The 19,938-nt window shown below is 27.6% G+C and overlaps 4 protein-coding genes across 8 annotated transcripts; 1 reads left to right on the top strand and 3 right to left on the bottom strand.

The window, feature by feature from the left end:
• Positions 1 to 9,858: 9,858 nt before the first annotated feature.
• Positions 9,859 to 11,061, bottom strand: LOC122851428 (nuclear exosome regulator NRDE2-like). The gene is made up of 3 exons (XM_044150641.1): positions 10,586 to 11,061; positions 10,208 to 10,519; positions 9,859 to 10,133 (listed from the first exon to the last, which is right to left on the bottom strand). Exons 1-3 carry the CDS (start codon positions 10,951 to 10,953, stop codon positions 10,010 to 10,012), a joined length of 804 nt encoding a protein of 267 aa, XP_044006576.1. The 5' UTR covers positions 10,954 to 11,061; the 3' UTR covers positions 9,859 to 10,009.
• Positions 11,062 to 11,139: 78 nt separating this feature from the next.
• On the top strand, positions 11,140 to 14,633 carry LOC122851396 (lon protease homolog, mitochondrial-like). Of its 4 annotated transcripts, none has more exons than XM_044150581.1 (5): positions 11,140 to 11,511; positions 11,578 to 11,805; positions 11,879 to 12,057; positions 12,166 to 12,686; positions 12,765 to 14,633. In XM_044150581.1, the coding sequence occupies exons 1-5, from the start codon at positions 11,261 to 11,263 to the stop codon at positions 14,619 to 14,621; spliced, it is 3,036 nt and encodes a 1,011-aa protein (XP_044006516.1). In that variant the 5' UTR covers positions 11,140 to 11,260; the 3' UTR covers positions 14,622 to 14,633. The 4 variants fall into 4 exon arrangements, with proteins under 4 accessions (XP_044006516.1, XP_044006536.1, XP_044006525.1 ...); XM_044150601.1 differs by having other exon boundaries at positions 12,217 to 12,686; XM_044150590.1 differs by having other exon boundaries at positions 11,879 to 12,051.
• Positions 14,634 to 14,996: 363 nt separating this feature from the next.
• LOC122851437 (gonadal protein gdl) lies at positions 14,997 to 15,521 on the bottom strand. The gene has a single exon (XM_044150653.1). The coding sequence runs from the start codon at positions 15,519 to 15,521 to the stop codon at positions 14,997 to 14,999; it is 525 nt and encodes a 174-aa protein (XP_044006588.1).
• Positions 15,522 to 15,860: 339 nt separating this feature from the next.
• LOC122851414 (delta(14)-sterol reductase TM7SF2) lies at positions 15,861 to 19,900 on the bottom strand. Of its 2 annotated transcripts, XM_044150622.1 has the most exons (8): positions 19,705 to 19,900; positions 19,346 to 19,500; positions 18,712 to 18,934; positions 18,358 to 18,626; positions 17,531 to 18,196; positions 17,191 to 17,444; positions 16,977 to 17,104; positions 15,861 to 16,904 (listed from the first exon to the last, which is right to left on the bottom strand). In XM_044150622.1, the coding sequence occupies exons 2-8, from the start codon at positions 19,493 to 19,495 to the stop codon at positions 16,618 to 16,620; spliced, it is 1,977 nt and encodes a 658-aa protein (XP_044006557.1). In that variant the 5' UTR covers positions 19,496 to 19,500; positions 19,705 to 19,900; the 3' UTR covers positions 15,861 to 16,617. The 2 variants fall into 2 exon arrangements, with proteins under 2 accessions (XP_044006557.1, XP_044006566.1); XM_044150631.1 differs by lacking the exon at positions 19,705 to 19,900 and having other exon boundaries at positions 16,204 to 16,904; positions 19,250 to 19,351.
• Positions 19,901 to 19,938: the final 38 nt, after the last annotated feature.

Raw genomic sequence — 19,938 nt, forward strand, 5'->3', positions numbered from 1 at the left:
TTTACACCGGCTGGATCAATCATTATCAACTTGGTGTTTTTTTTTTTTTGTTCATGATTGTTGATTAATCATTGGATTTCATTACACAAATAAGTTACGGATTCTAGTAACCTAATTTCAAAGATATTTTTATGAATTGTTTAACTTATTTTTATTAATGAATTTATATAATTTTTGAAACAATTGTCCTGAACATTTTATTTTCATATGTATTTTTCTGTATTTATTAATTATTATACTATTATTATTTCTTATTGTCTTTAGTATATTTAAAATATTTCGATCAATTATTTCAGCAACAGTAAATCTAAGAAACAAAATTATTATTAAACATAAATATATCTTTGTTTTTTATGAAAAAAATGTAAATACTTCGACTGTATCACAATATGTTAATTATTTTTTTATGACAGTTAAGTGATGTGGCATAAATATTGAAAAATAATTGTCTGCAATTAAAATAAGAATATGAAAAAAAATCATCTAATTTTTTGAATAATCGAATAAATATACGATTGTTGTAGTCAAATAAAAATGCCTATCTTTCTCTATTCGTGGTTTTCATGAAAACTGTCGCGGCACTCTCTGGCCGATTTCTCCTTATTAATTCCATGTACATGCTTATTATTAATTATCGTTCGAGTATATTACAATCAATTACAATAATAAAAACATTGTAAGGATTAAAAATACAACGATCAAAAACTACATAACTTAAAAAACCGAGTTTGAAAAATATATTGATGAATAAAATGAAACAAATTAAGAAGCATCAGTTAAAAGAGATTGATCAACAATTGTTTACTGACTCATTTAATTTTTGTTTGGAACTCTTAAAAAAAAAAGAATATTATCTCAGTGAACATTCACACGTTTCTTCGCGTACTCTTATCGCGGAAAAATATTTCCGAACGTTTCTCCGCCCAAATCGTTTCGGAGAAAATTCGTAAGAAATTTCTCCGCGGTAAATTTTTTTTTTCACATGTTTCTCCGCGTATTCTCATCGTGGAAAAATATTTCCGAACGTTTCTCCACCCAAGTCGATTCGGAGAAAATTTCTAAAAAAATTTTGATACCTTTCTCCACTTGGGTCAATTTGGGAGAAATTCGGAGTAATCACGGACAAATTCGGAGTAATCGCGGAGAAATATTTTCACCAGGGCTGTCACTCAGGTATAAAGGGCTGGCCACCCAGGCCGAAGTCGACCATTACTTCGTTTGGGCATTTTAGAAAATCGTTTCTAAAATGCAAAATAAATGTTTGAGAAATTTTCGGGTTTGTGCATCCATTTGGCTGTGTATATGTGCGTCGAGACGCACATATATTCGGCTATGTGTGCACCCTGAGATCCTCCTTGGTGACGATCAAGGATAGTCTCAGGACCCAAAGAAAACAGTCTCACATTAACAGTCATTGCAATAACTTCAAAACGGGCCTCTAAGTTTTCCCAACGCTCGTCCAATATTACGTTAATTTAAATGTATACAACATTCGTCGCATTATCAGCAATCAATGATATATTTTGATATTAACTTGTGAGGACATTGCTGCGTAAATTAAGAGAAATCAAAAAATTAAATAAACACAATTTATCAATCGTATAACAAACCAGATTAAGATTATTTAAACCTTAATCCCGAACAGCTGTTATTACTAGTTTGTATTACGATCTTATCACTAATTAATAATACAAAAGATGATGTAACAGCGGTTGTTTCTTCAATTAATGGCTTTCTTGCTTTCGCAAAGTTTGCTAAGAACATGTGGCAAAAAAAGCTCGATTTTATGAAAATTGTAAGATCAGTATTTTTTATTTTATTCGAGCTTCACATCGGGCTAGGAACCTCCTATGGTCTACTAGCGGAAGACGAACGTATGATGAACTATATGGCCGCATTGGGATCAGGTCGGGGTATTTTATTCCTTCTGGCTTTCGAGCACAACAGAATTGTGGAAGGAAGAAATACACTGACCGAGGCCCAAGTGCAAATTAATGTGTTAAAACGTAAAATACAAGTCAGAGATGAAATAATAAAGTTAGGAAATGATAAACTCGGCAAAATGCTGTCGACTCATTCTTCCAATGATTATTAAAAATAATAATAAAATAATAACGATACGAAGACGAAAATAAAACAATGAAAATATAAAAAAAAATAAAAAATAACAAGTAAATTTATTTAACGATAGCAAAATTAATTAAGGAGCTCGTTGAATAGTTTGAAAAAAAAAAAAAAAAAAAAAAATGATTAAGGTTGCTTCCAAGTCCCATCGCCGTACCAATATTTATGCCACGAAGGGCACGTATATTAATAACGCTATTTTTTATTCCCGTGTCCTGAAATTTTTGTGGCGCCGCTGATGAAAAAACCAAGTTCTTTAGTAGTATGTGTGTGCGCGGCAACACACTAGCAAACAAAGTTGAGGGTCCGGATCCAATAACCAGTCGAGCGCTCGAAGACAAGAAAACGCTATGTTTCGGTGGGTGGAAAATAAGAAAAAGTAAAATTGATAAATCAGAAAAATAAAAAATACAGTCGTTAATAGAATTGAAAAATACATATTTTTCGTCAAATAAATTTTTGTAATAATAATTAATAATTAATAACAAATAATAATTAGTTAACGTGATAAAAAATAAAAACAAAATTTTTTTTTTTGAAAAAAATACTTTTTTTTAATCATATAACTCGTGACAACTTCTTTAAAAATTAATAAATCGACTTGAATTTTTGACTGTAGCTTCATTATAAGCTGCCGATTACAACAGTATGAGCAAAAAACTCATTTATTTATATTGTTTAATTTTTATTATATGATTGTTTAACGTCGAGGAAAAATTCAATCTGTCTAACTTTGAATGAAAAAAGAGTCGAAGAAATTTAAAAACTGATTAACTTGTCAGTGGCAATATTGTTGAGCAGTATATCAAGAAGTTTTATACGAATTTTTAGATATTTTTATCAATTATTTACCGAGTTATTAATTTAACAACAAATAGCGCGCATACTGCTTGTATTTATATGGATAAACAGACGCGCGAGCTTAGGCGTTCACAAGAGAAGGGGCCGAAGACCACGCATATATAGTCCTAACGGCAACTCGCAGGAGAAATTTCTCCACTTATTTTCTCACATTCATCAATTTGATGAAACGATCACGGGAGTTTTGTAGACCAAGTACCTCAGGTATATCAACTTTTTTGAAAAAAAGTGTCTTCGAATTTTCATTTTTTTCAAAAAAAATAAACATCATTATGCTTTGCGTTATGTAACAATTAATAATTAGTCATTCTTTTTTTAAATAATTGAAAATTGAAAAAGTTGGAAAAAAATTGAACAAATGGTGGAGAAAGTTGGAGAAAGGGTGGAGAGATTCGTCCGCCATTTCTCCAACCGTGTGAAAAAATAATTTTACTGCTGAGAAATTTTTTCTAAAATCAACGAAGAGGAGAAATTTTTCTTTCGTTTCTCCGAATCAACTTGGGTAAGGGAACATTCGGAAATATTTCTCCGCGAAAAAAAACACACGCGGAGAAACATGTGAAAAAAATAATTTTACCGCGGGGAAATTCTTCCGAAATCAACGACGAGGAGAAAATTTTTCCACTCATTTCTCCGCATGGGTCAATTTGGGAGAAATTCGGAGTAATCGCGGAGAAATTCGGAGTAATCACGGAGAAATTCGGATAAATTCGGAGAAATATTTTCACCAGGGAGCGCTCAGGTACAACATATTTATTTTAACTTAATTGTTCACGGGGCACCATGACCCGACATGAACATCCAAATGTTGTAACAAATAAATCTTGGAATTGTCGACGATGTGCAAGCCTCTTCGCTTTCCCTTTAGTAACCAATAAGAAAATATAAAATAAAATATCTGAGCAATTGAAGAAGTTAGCTGTGACGAATGAAGGTAGAGACGGAACAACAGCTGAAAACAACAAGTATTTTGAGTATTTTGTAAACAAGAAGACTAGAAATACTAGTATTTCTAGTCTTCTTGTTTGTAAATAACTCACCAACGTCTTTGGACCGTGGTCAACTACTGTATTAATTGCCGATAAAGAAGATGTTAAAAGAAAATCCATGACAATTAGATACCAGCAGACAAATCCTAATTCTATGGAAAATAAAAATATATATAAAATTATTAAACTGTATAAACCAAATTAAAAAAATGAAAATGCAAATACAAAACCTACTGTAAGAGTCGCTGTGAGATTCATAAATAATTTGGAGGATCAAAGTAAAAATCATCAATATGCTACAACTGATGGCGGTCAATTTCTGTATTGTTGCTTTGAAATTCAGAAAACTGAAATAACAACAGTAGCACGCGGATAGACAAGAACTGATCAAGGTTACAAGTACGAACGAAAAATGATCGATTATTGCACAGCTTTGTGTTCTTAACCAGTCTGGTGTTGTGGCATTTGTTGTGTTGTTATATTCTGTTTTTTTATCTGCAACTACATAAGATGATACGGTACCTCTCACTAACAGCATTATGAAGAGAAATTTGAAGAGTAACGTGAGACTACGGCCATCACCAAGAATAGTTGGCTTCTTTTGTTGCAAATGCTCATTTGAGTTGCTTTTTTCAGCATTAAAACACAGCGACGACTGTTAACAAAGGATAGAAGATTACATTAAAATTTTTAAAAATTTTGTGGAATAAAATTTTAATAGTTTACATTGGAAAATAATGGGTAGTAAAAATAATAAATAATGATAAAATTCATTCAAATATATTGCAATAAAAAAAGAACAAAATGATTTTTAAAAATAAAAAAATTCTTTGATAGTAAGTTAATTATAAATTAAAATTTCTTTTATGAAATATATTATTGATAAATAAAGAAAAAAGTTTAATCAACTAAATTTAATTTTATTTAAATAATAAAAAATCATTCCTTGTGAGAGGGTTGTCTAAACAATCATAATAGTAACTGCTCTTCTCATAAACACAATTAAAATAATCCAAAAAGAGGAATAAAGATAAAATAAAAATTGTATTTCTCATGAACACAAAGAAACATGTATAATTAATTCCAACTATATATGAAATCAACAATCAATTTGAGGTAAAAAATTAAACAATGTATTTTTTCGTAAAACTGATGAATCAATGTATTAATTAAGGCGGTATGTAAATCCCAAGGTATGATGATTCTTTGGGTTCAAAGAGGCACCCTTGTAACCATAGCTTAAAAAAATAATAAGTGCCCTCTAATGTCTAAAATTTGTATACTTTACTGACGCGTCTTTAAAAGTATGAGTGATAGGGCGCCTCGTATTTACACACACTAATACTACTTCAGCAGATTTTCAATGCTTCGCCTGGTACTTTTTGACTGTTTTTGACCCTAAATTTTCGTCTTAAGGTATAACCGGCCAAAATGAAAAATGGTCTGAGGCTCATTATTAGAAAATATCTACGAACTTAACAAAATAATACTTGTTTTGGTCTCACCTATCCCAAAAACTAATAGATAATAAAAGAAAAAATACGGAATTTTTTGATATCAGGATGAAATGGGCTTATAAGACTAAATCTCACGTAATTAATAAAAATATAAGCTAAAAACACGATTTTTAGCAATTTTATGAGAACAAGTATTGAGGCTCTGGCAACAGCGCATTGAAGCGGGAAAATTTAAACAGCAAATTTAGCAAAATTTAGCATCCATGTTTAGCTTTTACACAGCATACACACACATACATTCATGAAATAGATATTAAGATGGCGTCAAGATCAGTGTTGCAAACTGACAAAAAAAGCACTATTGCCGGGGTCATTACGAGAAAATAAAAACTAATTAAAATTGTTTAAATTACAAGAATATGATTTATTATGCAATAAAATAGACGAAATGATAAGATTCTCTAGTAAAAAGTAGGACACGCCCCCAAAAATTTTGGCCGGTTATAGGGATCTGACCTATTCACCATGGCATCTGGTGGCGCACAGTGAACTATTTCCAGACCATTGAAACTACATTGAAAAATTTTATATGGTACAGTTTGTTGACGATAGTATACTATAGTAAAATGGTCTGGAATGCGCCATATTGCCTCACAGATAAGCCTTTACACAATAAATGTGTGCGTGAGCAACCAAACTCCGCCCATAGGTCAGATCCCTATACCTTAAATAATTAATAACTTTTAAAATTCGTGGTAGAAATCAATGTGCATCTCTAGCCAAAACTGCATAAAAAAAAATAAAATTACGAATAGTAGAAAAATCCATAACCGCCAATAAGCCGCAAATCCAAACCACGATCGCCGCCATGGGCAGCCCAGTGGATCTAGCCATATCAATTATACTTCCACGATTTCAATTATAGACGGTATTTTCTATTATTATATTTACATTTACATAACATTTTCGTTTTTTTTTATCTTGTTCAATTATTTCATTATCATTATTAAATTATTTTGTCAACTTGGTTAATTAATAATACTAAATAATTCAATTTTTTGTTGTTTTTTTCATTATTAATATCAAAATGTTAATTATTTTTTTATTACAGCTAAGGATGTGATGTGGCATGAATATTGAAAAATAATAATCTAATTTTTTGAATAATTGAAAATAGAATTGTTGTGGTCAAATGGAAATACGTATTTATATATATCTGTGTTCACATGAAAACTGTCGCGGTACTCTCTAGCTCAGGGTCGGTTTCTTTTTATTAGTTCCATATGTTTCATTTATTGAAAATATTTCAAGTATAAAACAACAATAAAAACATTGTAAACATTGCAAATACAACAATCAAAAAGTACATAACTTATAAGAACGAATTTAAAATATATTTTTTAATAAAATGGCACGATTTGATAAACATCAGCTCGAGATAACTGATCAACAATTGTTTACTGACTCATTTAATGTTTGTTGGAAACTTTTAAAAAAAAAAGAATATTATCTCAGTGAACGTGAGACCAATATATTTTCAACGTTGTCATTAGATTATGGTCATGACATGTATAAAGCCATGGTTATATTTATGAAGAAAATTATAAAATCCAATGAACACAAAGTTGAAGTTGAAAGATCAAAAGTTGAATCAATAAAAATTGTAACAACAGAAAAAGCCACTGGTGACGCAGGTTATGATGATAATTCTAATCAATTAAATCAACAACAAAAACAACAAGTTGACAAACTTGGTGGAATTCATTCCAAGAAGCTATTCAAAGAAGGTATGTTTCAAATAACGTTAAGAATTTTATTGATTGTTAAAAATTGTCATTTGATTCAATTTATTTTATTTTTTAGATAACAAAAAAAATAACTGTGAAGATTCAAGTCATTCTAAGAATATACAAACTGCTTCTTCAAATGAAGAAGAAGAAACCATTGAAGATAAAATCTTGTCAAACACAAATAATTCAACTGAAGTTGACAAAATAAATAGCTCGATAGATCACTCAATTGGACTAGGAATAAAGTCAAATGAAGTTTTCAATTCATTTAATAATAATAATCAAAGTTACTTGAATGAAGTCATTGAAAATGTTGACGATCAAAAAAACACAAAAATTCGTACTGGATCACTTGCTCCTAAAAAATATAATTTTTGTACAGAAGAAGATGATGATTTAAGCTCTACCACAGACGAAAATTACTTTGAAGCTGATAATCATGTTAATAATGTTGATGATGATGATAATAATGATTTCCATCTTTATGTTGATGACGATGATAATGATAATAGCCTCAATCATAGTAAAAATCGCGAAGGTAAAATTAAAATAACTGATGGTATTTCTTTTGAAGAAAAAAAACGTGAGGTTGAATTAGCAAGCGAAAATCCATTTTGGCCAATAGATATGTTAAGAAAACAGAGTGGATATAGAAATATAAAAAAACGCCATCAAGTTGAGAAGTGGAATAAACAGATTCATAATTCTGATCAATTAAATCAACAACAACAAAAACAACAAGTTGACAAAGTTCACGGCCAAGACAAGATGATACCAAAAAAAAGAAAAATATCAGTTGATGAAATTCATTCCAAGAAGATGTTAAAAGCAGGTATGTTTTAAATAATGTTAAGATTTTTATTAAATTGTCATTTGATTCAATTTGATTCATTTTTCAGATGACAAAAAAAATAACTGTGATGATTCAACTAATGTTAAAAATATACAAATTACTTTTTCAAATGAAAACTCAATTGAAAAATTACATGTGATTGATTCTATTAAAAAGGAAGAAGAGTTATTTATGAATAAAAGTATAAGCATCGAGGATGAAATGTTGTCAATTACAGATGATTCAATTGATGTTGATAAAATGAATAACTCGAATGATCACTCAATAGGACTAGTCATTGAAAATGTTGATCATCAAAAAAACACAAGAATTCGTACTGGATCACTTGCTCCTAAAAAATATAATTTTTGTACAGAAAAAAATGATGAACTAAGCTCTACCGCAGACGAAAATGACCTTGATAATAATGATGTTGATGATGATGATGATGGCGTAAATCAAAATGAAAATCTTGAAGATGAAATCAAGGTTTATGATGAAATTTCTTTTGAAGAAAAAACACGTGTAGTTAAATTGGCACGCGAACATCCAACTTGGTCATTAAATATGTTAAAAGAACACAGTGGATGTAAAAATATTAAAGACCGGCGTCAGATTGAAATGTGGAAAAAACATATTCAACAAGGAGGATCTTTTCGTGAAAAAATAAATTGTGTGAATAAGTGGGTTATAAATAAGTGCATTGAGAGCCAAAAGGAAGGAAAAGTAATTACAAATGAAAAAATTAGAACATAGGGATTCGAAGCAAAAAAAATATTTGAACCTATAAAATTTTCAGGAAGTGATGGCTGGTTAAGAACTTTAAAAACAAATCACGAAATAACTGGTAAATCAAATAATTTAAAAATTAATTGTAACTTGCAAAAAAGAAAAATCATTTTGTTACTCAAGAGTTTACGTTCCCTATGAAATAAAAGTTAAAGTTGTTAATCTTGCAAATGAAAATCCACATTGGAATTTGAAAATGCTAAGAGAACAAAGTCAAATCAAAGTAAAAACCTTGAAAACATCAGTCAACTCTACTATTAGAAATCATCATTAACATCATCATCATCATCATCGTCGTCGTGTCTTTAATATTTAAAAAATTTTGATTAATAATCACAGCAACAGTAAATTTTAAAAACAAAATTATTATAAAATTTATAAAATGATAAGTATAACTTGGTTTTTTATGAAAAAAATGTAAATACATCAACTGTATTAAAATATGTTGATTATTTTTTTATTATATACAATTATGAGATAGCATAAATATTTTGAAAAATAAATAGATAGCATAAATATTGAAAAATAATTGTTTGCAAAAATGTAAAAAACCTATTTCATGTAAAAATAAAAATGAAAAAAAAAAAAATAATAAACTAATTTTTTGAATAATTAAATAAATATGCAATTATTGGACTCAAATCAAAATACGTAATTATAACTATTGGAAACAACTCGTTCGTAATTTCAATAAGAAAAAGTCCACCGGATCAAAAGTTCCTGAATAATTTTATTCTACTTCAGTTAAATATAAAGATGAAGATAAAAATACAAGTTCAAGTGGAAACACATGCAAACGAGGGCAAATTTGAAGATTAAATACGAACAACGAAGATGATAATGTTGGAAAATTAACCACTCACTAATTATTTTTACTGGTTGATAATGATCGTTGATAAATCATTAGATTCCATATGACAATAAAAGTAACAACAGTAATTCTAAAATTACTTCGATAAATAAATGTTTAACCAATTATTACTAATGAATTTATATAATTTTATAAAACAATCGTATTGAATATTTAATTTTCATATGTATTCTTTTATATTCATTAATTATTACACTCTTATTAATTATTAATAACAAATTTAACTAAAATAAAATATATAAACTGATCGAATAAAATAATAACAATTAATATAATTAACAGCTTGAATATTATATTCAATTAAAATATGGTGGTGTTGGACATTTACGATTTTCTTGATTGTCATCATCATCATCATCGTCGTCATCATCCTCTTCAGTATTTAAAATATTCTGATCAATAATTTCAGCAACAGTAAATCTTTAAAAACAAAATTATTATTAAACTAAAAATGATCAATATATAAGAGAAAATGTAGATTAATCTTGACAAACCTCTGTGACAGTGGGTGAATATTTTCAGATGACAAGATGTCATTACTTGATGGAATAAGAATATTTTTAAATAAATTTACTTGATCAACAGTACCACTTGGATTTTGTATTATTTTTTGGCCATCAACAACATTATTCATTGTCAAATCATCATCAACATTTTCAGCATCTTTATCATCATCATAAATTTTCTTTTTCTTCATATCAAATTTAAAATTACTCAATGTTGTTGCTGTTTGTTTATTAAACAAATCTTTCTTTTTCTTCTTGTTGATAATTCCTGATAGTCCATTTTTAAATAAAGTATTTCTTCTAAAAAATGTAATAAAATAATTATAATCAACAATAATTTAATACTAATTTATTTGTTTAACTTACTCAGTTGATGCACTTCTATTTTTCCATAATCTGTCAAAAAAATCATCATCAGTTTCATCAGACAGACTAGCTATTGATGTAGTACCATTTATCTGATTTCTATCAAATTTTATTTTTTTTCTGCTAACTACATCAGAGCAAATCATTCTTTTGAATGATTCAGCTCTATTTTGTTGTAATTTTTTCATATCAAAATTACTCATATCAATTCCAAACTTTCTTTGTCCAGGTGTATCCTCAAAATATTTACTCACTGTTTCAGGTTTTTTGCTTGATTTTATTTTATTATTAATCTTATTGTTTGAGTAATCACTTGAACTAATTAAAGATGCTTTTGATGCAAGCGTTTGAATGTTTTCCTGGTCCATTGTGTGCTCTCTTGATTTTTTTTTTTTTTCAGTTTCAATGATCAAAACAAAACACAACGAACAACCTCGAAAATGCCCGAGAATAATCTCGTATTTTCAGGTCAGGTTGGTGTACTTTTTTCTCTCTCTTTTTCAGCTTGTGTTGGTGACTTTGTGTGTAAAATATATAACCTCCTTGCATCATCCAAATTTGCAAGCAAGAACCATAGAAAATAGCATCGAGAAAGATCTCGAAAAAATAAATTTTGACAGTCACAAATAAAAAACTAATAACAATTTTAATTAAATAAATAAAAATTGCTAAATAATGCATATTTTAGCGAGTTCAATAAATCAACGTTTAGGAATGATTATACGTCATCGAATGACGTTAAATCGTTCATTAACAATTGGTAAAAATCATCAAGTATTACCGGCAAAAAGAAAAATAAATATATTAGATTTAAATAATAATAAATCTCGTTGTTTATTTAATAAAAATATATTAAGAGCTAGTGTTTTTGCAAGTGTAAGACAATTTTCAACTAAAAAACCACCATTACCTGATGATCCAGTTGAGTAAGTATTATTTACTCCAATAAATTTAACTTTTAAATAATATTGTTTATTTATTTTTGTTAATAGACAACATGAACAAGAAGCAGAAGAAGATTATACAGCAACACTTCCAGCAACAGTTGTTGTACCAGAAGTTTGGCCACATGTTCCAGTTATTGCAATAAATAGAAATCCAGTATTTCCAAGATTTATTAAACTCATTGAGCTATCAAATCCAGTTCTCATTGATTTAATAAGAAGAAAAGTTAAATTAAATCAGCCATATGTTGGAATATTTTTAAAGAAAAGTGAAGAGTAAGAAAATATTATTTTATATATATATTTGTCATCAAAACAAGATAATAAATTGAGTTAATTAATTTCATAGAAATCAATCAGATGTTGTTGAAAATATAGATGATGTTTATCCAATTGGTACATTTGGACAGATCCATGAAGTTCATGATCTTGGTGATAAATTAAGACTCGTTGTTATGGCACATCGAAGAATTAAAATTGTCAATCAAATACCAGAAGAATTATCACCAAAACCAGCACAACGTGAGAGTAATAATTTTTATAAATTCCCCTTTTTAATTTTTTAAATTTTAACTAGTAATATTCATTAGAATTTGATACTCCTCTATATTAGTTTATTAATTATTATGTATACAGAAATGAAATTGACGTTTCCACTACTAAATACAACAATTTACGTTCCTGTAGACGAGGCTGGTCAATCACGTCGAGGTGGACGTTCAAGTCGTAGAAAAGCTGAATTAAAAATTGAAGCTGTTGATAGTGTAGATAAAACATCAAATGATACAACGACAATTGTTGAAAAAGAATCATCAACATCAGTTGATGATCAAAAATCTGATGAAAAATCTCAAGAACAACAAACTGTTGTTCAAGGTGATACTGCTTCAAGTAGTCAACCATTACTTATGGTTGAAGTTGTCAATGTAACACATGATAAATTTAATCAAAATGAAGAAATAAAAGCATTAACACAAGAAGTTATTAAAACAATACGTGATATTATTAGTATGAATCCACTTTATCGTGATTCATTACAACAAATGTTACATCAAGGACAACGTGTTGTTGATAATCCAGTTTATCTTAGTGATTTAGGTGCAGCATTAACTGCTGCTGAGGCACGTGAATTACAAGAAGTTTTAGAAGAAACGGATGTAAGATAAATTATAATTATTAAACAACATTAAATTAATGTGCTATTATACTTTAATTATATAATTTATTTATTACAGATATCAAAAAGATTAAGACTATCACTTGCTCTATTAAAAAAAGAACATGAATTAAGTAGATTACAACAAAAAATTGGTAAAGAAGTTGAAGATAAAGTAAAACAACAACATCGTAAATATATACTACATGAACAACTTAAAATAATTAAAAAAGAATTGGGTTTAGAAAAAGATGATAAAGATGCAATTGATGAAAAATATCGTGAAAGAATACGTGATAAAAATGTACCAAAACATGTTATGGATGTTATTGATGAAGAATTAAATAAATTAGGATTTTTAGAAAGTCATAGTAGTGAATTTAATGTTACAAGAAATTATCTTGATTGGTTAACATCAATACCATGGGGTACATCAAGTCCTGAAAATTTAGGTATACAAGAAGCATCTGATATACTTGATAATGATCATTATGGTATGGAAGATATTAAAAAACGTATACTTGAATTTATTGCTGTATCAAAATTAAAAGGTTCAACACAAGGAAAAATATTATGTTTTCATGGACCACCTGGTGTTGGTAAAACATCAATAGCACGTTCAATAGCACGTGCATTAAATCGTGAATATTTTCGTTTTTCTGTTGGTGGTATGACTGATGTTGCTGAAATAAAAGGACATAGAAGAACATATGTTGGTGCAATGCCTGGTAAAATAATACAATGTTTAAAAAAAACTAAAACTGAAAATCCATTAGTATTAATTGATGAAGTTGATAAAATTGGTAAAGGACATCAGGGTGATCCATCATCAGCATTACTTGAAATGTTAGATCCAGAACAAAATTCAAATTTTCTTGATCATTATCTTGATGTACCAGTTGATTTATCAAAAGTATTATTTATATGTACAGCAAATGTTATTGATACAATACCAGAACCATTACGTGATCGTATGGAAATGATTGATATGTCTGGTTATGTTGCTGAAGAAAAATTAGCAATTGCTAAACAATATTTAGTACCACAAGCTATGAAAGATTGTGGTTTAAATAATGATAATATTATTATAAATGATGATGCATTAAAAACATTAATAAAATCATATTGTCGTGAAAGTGGTGTTAGAAATTTACAAAAACATATTGAAAAAGTATCACGTAAAGTTGCATTTAAAATTGTTAAAAATGAAACAGATAAATTAATGAATATTGATGATAATAATTTAGTTGATTTTGTTGGTAAACCAGTATTTACACATGATCGTATGTATGATGTAACACCACCAGGTGTTGTTATGGGTTTAGCATGGACAGCAATGGGTGGTTCAACATTATTTATTGAAACATCAATTAATAAATTAAGTGATAAAAAAAATGAAGGTACATTTGAAGCAACTGGACATCTTGGTGATGTTATGAAAGAATCAATTAAAATAGCAATGACTGTTGCTAGAAATTTTATGAAAACAAATGATTCAAATAATACATTTTTATATGATTCACATTTACATTTACATGTACCAGAAGGTGCAACACCAAAAGATGGACCAAGTGCTGGTGTTACAATTGCAAGTGCATTAATATCACTTGCTAAAAAAAAATCAATAAGACAATCAATTGCAATGACTGGTGAATTAAGTTTAATGGGTAAAGTACTACCTGTTGGTGGTATTAAAGAAAAAATTATTGCTGCTAAAAGAGTTGGTGTTAATTGTATTATTCTACCAGATGAAAATAAAAAAGATTTTGATGATTTACCAAAATTTATAACTGATGGATTAGAAGTACATTTTGCAACTAATTTTAGTGATGTTTATAATATTTGTTTTGGTGATGATAATCAATTGAATAATGATACTTTTAATATTCAATATAAACAAACACAAAATGCCACAATTCATGGTAAACAAAATTAATTTAATTAACAATTTTTATGATAATTTTAATATATTGACAAGTCTTTTTGTTTTTTGTAATTGTGTTAATTGTAAAATGACAATTTTTATAGAAAAAAAAGGGAAAACATTCCATTAATGGAAAATGTTTACATTTAACAAGTTTTTTTTTTTTCTTTTAATTACAAAAATATTTTATTTACTAGACAACTACAATAATTTCAATTGGTTTTATCTTTTTTTTAAATTGATAATTGAATAATTTACAAAATTAAATAATGATGGTGTAAATATTATGTACAAAATAATAAATTTGATTGAAAATAAATTGATGTTTTATTAATAAAACATTGCTTTTGTTTTTTTATTGTAAATAATAATAATTTAGTCAATATGTTAGCTGGGTATTTCCATTTTACTGACTCTAATGATAAAATCACAAAGTCTCATTTGAACTTGAATATCAGTTGGATTATTTGTTTCAAAAAAACCAGGTACACCAGCTTTTTCAAGAATACTTTGTTGATCAGTAACTTTTTTATCCAATTGCATAACTAATTTCATATCTGTTTGTTTAAGTTCTTCTCTGTGTTTAGCTTCAAGTGCAATTCTTGCTGTTAATTTATCTTCATCAGTTACATAATTTTCCATAGCTTCTTGTAATTCAATTTTTTGTTGATTAATTAATTGTAATCGTTGTTGAAATAAATGTTTTTCAGTAACATGTTGAATCTCCATTAGACCTTTGACTATTTCGAATATTGTATCATTCAAAAGACAATTTGCTAGACCAGATAACAACTCATATGGCAAACGCATTTGATATTTTGGTGGTAAAGTTCCAGCCATATTTTGTAATTGTTCAACTAAAAAGTATAATTTTCTTTGTAAATCTTCAGGTGATGGATCACTTGGTTCCATTTTTGATAAATTATATATTTTATTTTGACAGTTGTGTATTTACTTTAACAACATAACCAACAAAATGATTAATAATAATATTTTTTTTTACTATCTTATCAATAAACAGATGAGAATTTTTGTTGTTAATTTATATTAAAAATTGAAGAGTTATATCTATCACTCAAGAAGACTAGAGACCTATTTAGTCTCTATCACTAAAAGCTTGTCAAATTTATTATCTCTCTTTGACTACGTTTATTGACACAACACAAGATAAAGCTATCTATTACTATTTACTACAACTATTTGAAAAATAGATAAGACTGTTATATCTTGGAAGAATTTGGCTGTATTTCTATGATCAACAAACTTGTTATTTTTTAAATTAAATAAAATTCACAACAACATTTATTACAAACAAATTTTTTTATTATCCAATTACTATCATCAAATATATTTCTAAATAAATGCATTTGAAAAAAAATCTTATCACTTAATTACAAAAATGAAATTCATTCTTAAAACTAGTCATGAAAAATTGCTCTTTTTTTTTTTTAATTAATATTTGTTCATTTAAATTGCATATACTGATTTAAAAATATTTTTTTTTCCATTTTTTAATATCCAAATTTATTATTTTTTCTTTTATAATATCGTTATAAAATAATTAATTACATTTGGATATAAAAATTTTTACTCTACAAATTATTATATTGATAAATTTAAATAAAAAAAAATCTCATTTCTTTTTACAATTCATGTTTCAGTGCTATACAATTGTTAAATTTATTTTTTTTGTTTTTTTAATTTCCCTCGAAATATTATAACCAAGTTAAGATTATTAAAATTTTTTTCTATGAAAAAAAAATTTACGTAATTTTGTTTGTTTTTAAAACAATTGTCTTTTCTCTTTTTTTTTTTTTTTTGTCGAATATTCTCCACTAATCGACACGACATATAGATTTTTTTTTATTGCAAACATCAATGTCTCTTGAATTATTTATTTTATCAAAAAATGTCTTTTAAAATTAACAGATATTGTCCACTTGAAATTGTTTTTTGTTTTTAACGTGTTTTTATACAAACAAAAATAAAATTTTAAATATATTTTTGTTTAATAAACACGATTGATGACCATAGATTTGGCTCGTAAACAATACTGCTCCCAAGCAGCACCATACCTTTTTCTACAACGTGAATTATCACGATATGCTCGATGAAGTAAAATAATTGTACAACAAATTGCAGAGAAATATGGTAAAACATCATTTGTAAATAATGAAATACTTGCAATTGACCAATGCATTATAATGTCACCAAAATAATTTGGATGTCTCAATAATCCCCAAAAGCCAGATGTTATTAATTTTTTTCCACGTGGTGTTAATATTGTTTCCAATTCTGTTGACATTAATATATAAAAAATTAGCACAACATTGTGATATTCAAATGTTTATTAAATAATATACTTACTTGAGACAGATGGAGCATATGGATTTCTACGAAATTCATCTTTTTGTGAGTTACTGATTCGATAAATAATATATCCAATGAAAAAGAACAAGCTCAAAGCTGCAAGTTCATATGCAGGCTTGTTGACTCTGGAAAAAAATAAATTAATCATAATAATTTTACTTAAAATAAATCAACAAATCAATTGATAGGTATGCTTTTTTTTTAAACTTACTTTTGATAATAGATGTATCTTGTTGTTAAAGTTGCCAAAAATGGATAAAGTAAATTACAAACACAAAGCATATATCCAGTACCTTCATATAAAAATTTAAAGCTTGTCAAACATCTTGATTCAAATATCAGTGAATCAATGAAATACCAAGTTTGTAATCCTGCTACAACAAGTAATGTTGCATTAACATCTTTTATTGTATCTAGATTTATACCCTCCAAGCTTTTTAAAATAAAAGCAGTATTAATCAGTATCTAAAAACCATGAAATAAATCATCAATGCAATCATCAACAACATTAAATAGCTACGAAAAATTTCTATATAATTAAATAAACTTACAGCTCCAATGAGACCAGTTCTTGTTAAAACAATTTTAAAATCAAATTTTCCAAATCTTGGATTAATTTCACGTCCTTGCCAAAAATCATAAATGAAATTATCAGTTGAACCATAAATATTGAGAGCAGCAACAGATGCTTTTCCAGCTTTGACATATAACAATATTGATATTAATGTTCCAAATATCCAACCACTGATAGAAAGTTTAAGAATTGATTTGATTATCCAATCACTTATTTTGTATGAATAATATTCAGCAGTTCCATAAGCAATTAATAATATAATCAATGTGATGAATCCATTGATACGATACTGAAGTCGTGCTATTTTATTTTGTTGTCCATCAATTAGTCTACCAATTGGTATCAATGAAATCAATCCAATGACAGTTATTAGTCCAAAATATCCAATTGTTGGATAAATATTAAAATATGTTTGCCATTTTATTGGCAAACGAAATTGTCCAATTGTACATTTATTATTGGAGCAGGCAATTTGTGATAAAATTATAATAAATGGTATGATTATTGTAAGGCACATTACTCCAAACCAACCACCCCATTCTTGTGGTTTACTAATAAGTTCAATTTCTTTTTTTGTTTTTTCAATTGTCGTTGATGAATCTGGCAGTGCTTCTTCTTCATAATGCAATAATTTTTGAAGATCCTGAATAACATTTAAAATTATTTTTATTAAATCTATTGCTCTAACAATATACTACTTATTTCTACTTTAAATTTACATCATCATTGTTCTTTGAAATAATTATTTATTTACAACGATGATAATTAACAAAATAAAACGAAAATTTTCAATGAATTATTTACCTGATCACGTTGAACAGAAAAACCTCTTTCACCTTTGTCTGTCAAATAATCATACATAATACTTTTACGTTCAACAGGAAGTGATGCTGCACGATCAATACCTCTAATTGATGATGTTTTATCATTTTTCATCATTGATAAAATACGTGTTGATCTTCTTGTTGCAACTGAAGGTTCTTTTATTCTTGCATTAAGAGGAATAAGCTCTGTAACATCATCAGTTTCATTGATATTTTCAGTATCTGTTTTAGATACTTCAACTGGTTTATCTGTTGATAAATAAACAAAACAAAAATTACCAATTAAATAAAATAGCTTATCTTATAAGTATATTATTTATTTTTATCAATTTACCTGTATCATCTTGTTGATTTAATTTTTGTGTAGTTCTTACAACTCTTGTAACTTTTCTAGCACTAGCAAGTTTTGGTGATCTTCCTGGTGATCTACGACTCGGTGATCTACGACTAGGTGATCTTCCTGGTGATCTACGACTTGTTGATCTTCTACTTGGTGATTTTCTTGACGGAGTTCTTCTCGTACGTGGTCTAGTTGCACTTCTTGACGGTCTTTCCGGCTATTAAATAATTCAAATAATCATTAACAATATATTTTTTTCAAGCACATTATATTCAACCATGTTTTCAATTCATACATAGGGGGTAAAATAGAAAGCATAACCTTCCCTCCCCTTTACGCTATCTCGTGTAAAATAAACAGAAATACTTTCCCTCCAAAATGCAAACAAATTATTTCACAATTAAATTCAATTTACTCTGTTATATTTATCGTTAATAATTAATTTTTTTTTTTAATAATTAATTCATCATAAACAATAATGAAAAAAACAGCATTATTTTGTTTATTATTATGGTAAAAAAAAGGGGGTTACCAAACATGTGTATCCTTCCGGCATCATAAACATGCATGAAACATTTTTACCAAAAATTTATATTCGTTTTTTTAGACTAATTGTTTTAATGCTTACCTGAATATTATATTCAGCTACAGAATGTTCAGCACCACCCTCAAATTGTATTCTATATTCATCACCAGTTATTTCCAATATTTTACCTTTTTGGAATTCCTCATCATTTGGTGGCTTTGCCAGGACTTCTTCTCCCTCATAAAACTTCATTATTTCTATATAGAAAAAAAATTAAAAAAACACAATTAACACGTTAGCATATTTATTTGCAAAAGCTCATTAATTTTATTTTTAGAAAAACAATTAAACATTGAAAGAAAAACAAAAAAAAAAAGCTAAATAAAAATTTTTAAAAAAGTATAAACAATATTTTTTGTTGTTTGTTTGTTTGGCTTTTTTTTTTTAAATTTGTTTTGTACCTTATTTTATTATTAATTTCACTGGTTTATATATTGGTTTTTATTATTCAACACACAACTGTCGACATTAACGTGAAGCTTGCTGAGAATGCATTTACTTTAGGTTATAATTAACAAATTATAAAAAATACTGTTTTTTTTTTTAACATTGAGGGATGCCAAATGCATCAGCATCAATCGGCATGGACGCCGTAAATTCCAGTGTGTTCACAAAACCATATAGAGAAAAAAAAA

The sequence above is a fragment of the Aphidius gifuensis genome, linkage group LG1 (assembly GCF_014905175.1).
Source record: "Aphidius gifuensis isolate YNYX2018 linkage group LG1, ASM1490517v1, whole genome shotgun sequence".
Lineage (NCBI taxonomy): Eukaryota > Metazoa > Arthropoda > Insecta > Hymenoptera > Braconidae > Aphidius > Aphidius gifuensis.